At 40.5% G+C, this 3,935-nt stretch overlaps 1 protein-coding gene across 2 annotated transcripts in view; it reads left to right on the top strand.

Annotated features, from left to right (window-relative positions):
* Positions 1-3,935, top strand: part of ARMC1 (armadillo repeat containing 1) — a 35,432-nt gene that overhangs the window by 21,343 nt on the left and 10,154 nt on the right. Inside the window, exon 4 of one of the 2 annotated variants that reach the window (XM_003797233.3) lies at positions 2,213-2,402. The exons of the other annotated variant lie outside the window; for it this stretch is intronic. Within the exon in view, the coding sequence (XP_003797281.1) occupies positions 2,213-2,402 (190 nt within the window). The remainder of the gene's footprint in view (positions 1-2,212; positions 2,403-3,935) is intronic. 2 annotated transcript variants of the gene reach the window in all.

Raw genomic sequence — 3,935 nt, 5'->3', positions numbered from 1 at the left:
CCCAGGAGTTGGAGGTTGCTGTGAGCTGTGATGCCATGGCACTCTACCCCGGGGGATAGCTTGAGGCTCTGTCTCAAAAAAAAAAAAAAAAAAAAAAAGAGTTGGAAAGTCTATGGTTTGTGTAAAGCTCTTCAAGCCAAGGAGAGGGATGAGCAAGAGTTGATGTGTGGAAAACATTCTAGGACAAAGAGCAGTGAGGAAGAATTTATGAAAGTACATGGCCGACATAGGATTTGCCTAGTGTCATGGTCAGTCTGAAAATAATAAAAGGATACGATGAGCTAACGTAGACAGTCAAATAGGGTTTTTTTTCTTTTTTTGAGTCAGAGTCTTACTATGTTGCCCTCAGTGGAGTGCCATGGCGTCACATAACCTCCAACTCTTGGGCTTAAGTGATTCTCTTGCCTGAGCCTCCCAAGTAGCTGGGAGTACAGGCACCTGCCACAGCACCTGGCTATTTTTGCACTTGTCATTGTTGTCTAGCTGGCTCTGGCTGGTTTCAAACCCGCCAGCCTCGGCTTATGTGGCTGGGGCGTAACCACTGTGCTATGGGCGCTGAGCCCCAAGATAGGGTTTTGTGGGGTTTTTTGCAGTTTTTGTCCAGGGCTGGGTTTGAACCTGCCACCCCTGGTATATGGGGCCGGCACCCTACTCCTTGAGCCATAGGCACTACCCCCCAAATAGAGTTTTAAGTTCTTCATTTTAGAGTGTTGAGTATGAAGAGTTCTGACTTAATTGAGCCCAATTGTAGGTGAACTGAGGATTCTTTTCCTACAGGTATGTGCACTTCCTATTTGTTCAATTCAATTAATAAAGAACCATTAGATTTGTACTGTTCATTATGGTAGACACTCACCACATGTGGAAATTTAATTTAATTTAAAGTAAATAAAGGCTTGGTGCCTGTGGCTCAAGTGGCTACGGCACCATCCACATACACCTAAGGCGGCAGGTTCAAATCCAGCCTGGGCCCGCCAAACAGCAGTGATGGTTGCAACCAAAAAATAGCCAGGCGTTGTGGTGGGTGCCTGTGGTCCCAGCTACTTGGGAGGCTGAGGCAGGAGACTCACTTGAGCCCAGGAGTTGGAGGTTGCTGTGAGCTGTGATGACACAGCACTCTACCCAGGGGGAAAGCTTAAGGCTCTGTCTCAAAAAAAAAAAAGTAAATAAAATGTATTTCTTTAGTTACACTTGCCACATTTGAAGGGCCTTGTGCCATTTCATGTGCACAAGGGGTGTGATCACATTGTGGGCTCAGTAGCCTCCTGCGAGTGAAGAGTGTAGGTAGAGAACATTTCCATCATTGCAGACAGATTTTATCACATAGCATGACTCTAGATGTTGATCTGAAGAGCTGTAGCTGATTAATTTTATTTATTTATTTTTATTTTTTAATTTTTTTTGAGACAGAGCCTCAAGCTGTCCCCCTGGGTAGAGTGCTGTGGTATTGCAGCTCACAGCAACCTCCAACGCCTGGGCTCAAGTGAGTCTCCTGCCTCCACCTCCCAAGTAGCTGGGACCGCAGGTGCCCACCACAGCGCCTGGCTATTTTTTGTTAGCAGCCATCGTTGTTGCTTGGCGGGGCCGGGCTGGATTCAAACCCGCCACCTTAGGTGTATATGGCTGGCGCCTTAGCCACTTGAGCCACAGGCGCTGAGCCAGCTGATTAATTTTAAAAATGAAAACATTTGTTTGAGTTGTAGTTTTATGATATAAAAGAAAATGTAAATTAATAAACAATCATTTGGTCCTACTAAGATATCTTTGCATTAGGTGATAATACTATGTAGGAATGATTCTTTTCTAACTTGTTCTCTCCTTTTGGATTTTTATGTTTTATTTCCTGGCAGGTCAGGGTACTTTCCAACTGAGAGTTGAGTATCAGCCATAATCCAGGGGCATATTAAACCTGAACTTGCTATTTGACTTTTTTAATTAGTGATTTTGATATTAAATCTGTTTTTATACCTCTATCTATACTGAGGGGCTTTGAATCTCAATGACCCACAGGTTTAAAATGAAGTTAGAAGACCATTATAGACTAGATGGCCTTTCTACATTATTGATTATTCTAAGATCCTTGGTGTTGCTTTTCACTTGAACAAGGCATCAGAAAGAAAGGAAACAGTGCTCCACAAAGATGAGAAATTAAAATTACAGAATCAGTAAAAGTGATTAAGACTGATTTATTTTATATATATTTCTTTTCAAGGACTACAACTCCAGGAGAAACAAAACTTCTGGCCTCTGAAATCTATGACATTCTTCAGTCCTCCAATATGGCAGATGGTGATAGTTTCAGTGACATGAATTCACGTCGAAGAAAAGCTCAGTTTTTCCTAGGAACTACAAACAAACGTGCCAAAACAGTGGTTTTGCATATAGATGGTCTTGATGATACGGTAAGACTTTTCAATTTAAAATATTTATGCCCCTAATAATAGAACCTCACAATATTTGAAGTAAAACCTAAAAGAAATGCCCAGAGAAATAGACAAATCCACAATTAGATCTAGAGATTTCAACACAACTCTCTCAATTAATAGTACAAGTATACAGAAAATTAGTAAGGACATAGAAGACTTGAATAATGCTGTCGACCAATTTAACTGAATTGGTCTTCACAGAGCACCCTACACAACAGTAGGATATTCTTTTCATGTGCACAAGGGGTGCATTGTGGGCCACACAACGAGTCTTAATAAATGTAAAAAGGTGTAAACTATCCAGATTATCTTTTTTTAGCACAATAAAATCAGAAATAAATAGCGAAGATATATGGAAAATCTTCTCCAAATTTGATAAAGTAACATATTTCTAAAATAATCCATGAATCTAGGACTAAGTCAAAAGAAACATTATTCTAAGGCAATCAGGAATAAAAGAAAAAAGAGGAATTTGAAAGCATTTTGAACTGAATAAAAGAGAAAGTATAATAGAATTTGTGGGAAGCAGAAATTCATTAATACCAGATGCCTAAATGTTTATGTACAAAAGAGGAAACATCAAATCAGTGACTTAGGAAACTATAAAAAGAAGAGCGAAACCAAAACAAACAGAAGAGAGGAAACAAACAAAAAAAAGCAAAAATCAGTGAAATGAAAAATAGTAGAGAAAAACCAATGAAATCAAAAGCTAGCTGGGCATGGTGGCTCACACCTATAATCTTAGCACTTTAGGAGAGTGAGGTGGGTGGATAGTTTGAGCTTATGAGTCTGAGACCAGCCTGAGAAAGACCCATCTCTAAAAAATAGGCTGGCATTATGGAGGGCACCTGTAGTCCCAGCTACTTGGGAGGCTGAGGCAAGAGGATTGCTTGAGCCCAAGAGTTGGAGGTTGCTGTGACCTATGATGCCATGGCTCTTATCCAGAGTGACAAAGTGAGACTCTGTCTCCAAAAAAAAAAAAAGAAAGAAAAAAGCTAACATGACATGATCAGTAAAATTGATAAACCTCTAGCCAAACTGATCAGGAGTAAATGAGAGAATTCACAAATTTTCATTACTAGAAATGAGAGATTGAATGCTACTACAGATTCTATGTCTAAAACGCAGGAGGATCACTTAAGGCTAGGAGTTCTGTGGGGTTTGATTATGCCACTGTGCTATACAGCCTGGGCATCAGAAGAAGACCCAGTTTCCTTTAAAAAAATAAAATAATAGTAAGGGAGTATTTTAAGTAATTTTATGCCAATAAATTTGATAATATAGATGAAACTGGAAAAATTCTTGAAAGACACAAATTACTAAAACTCATTAAAGAAGAAATTGAGGCTCGGCACCTGTGGCTCAAGCGGCTAAGGCACCAGCCACATACACCTAAGGTGGTGGGTTAGTATCCCCAGCCCGGGCCTGCCAAACAACAATGATGGCTGCAACCAAAAAATGGCCAGGCGTTGTGGCGGGCGCCTGTAGTCCCAGCTACTTGGGAGGCTG

This window comes from Otolemur garnettii, unplaced genomic scaffold, assembly GCF_000181295.1.
Source record: "Otolemur garnettii isolate 467f Iridium unplaced genomic scaffold, OtoGar3 scaffold00113, whole genome shotgun sequence".
Taxonomy (NCBI): Eukaryota; Metazoa; Chordata; class Mammalia; order Primates; family Galagidae; genus Otolemur; species Otolemur garnettii.
This window is presented reverse-complemented; position numbering and strand designations above follow the sequence as displayed.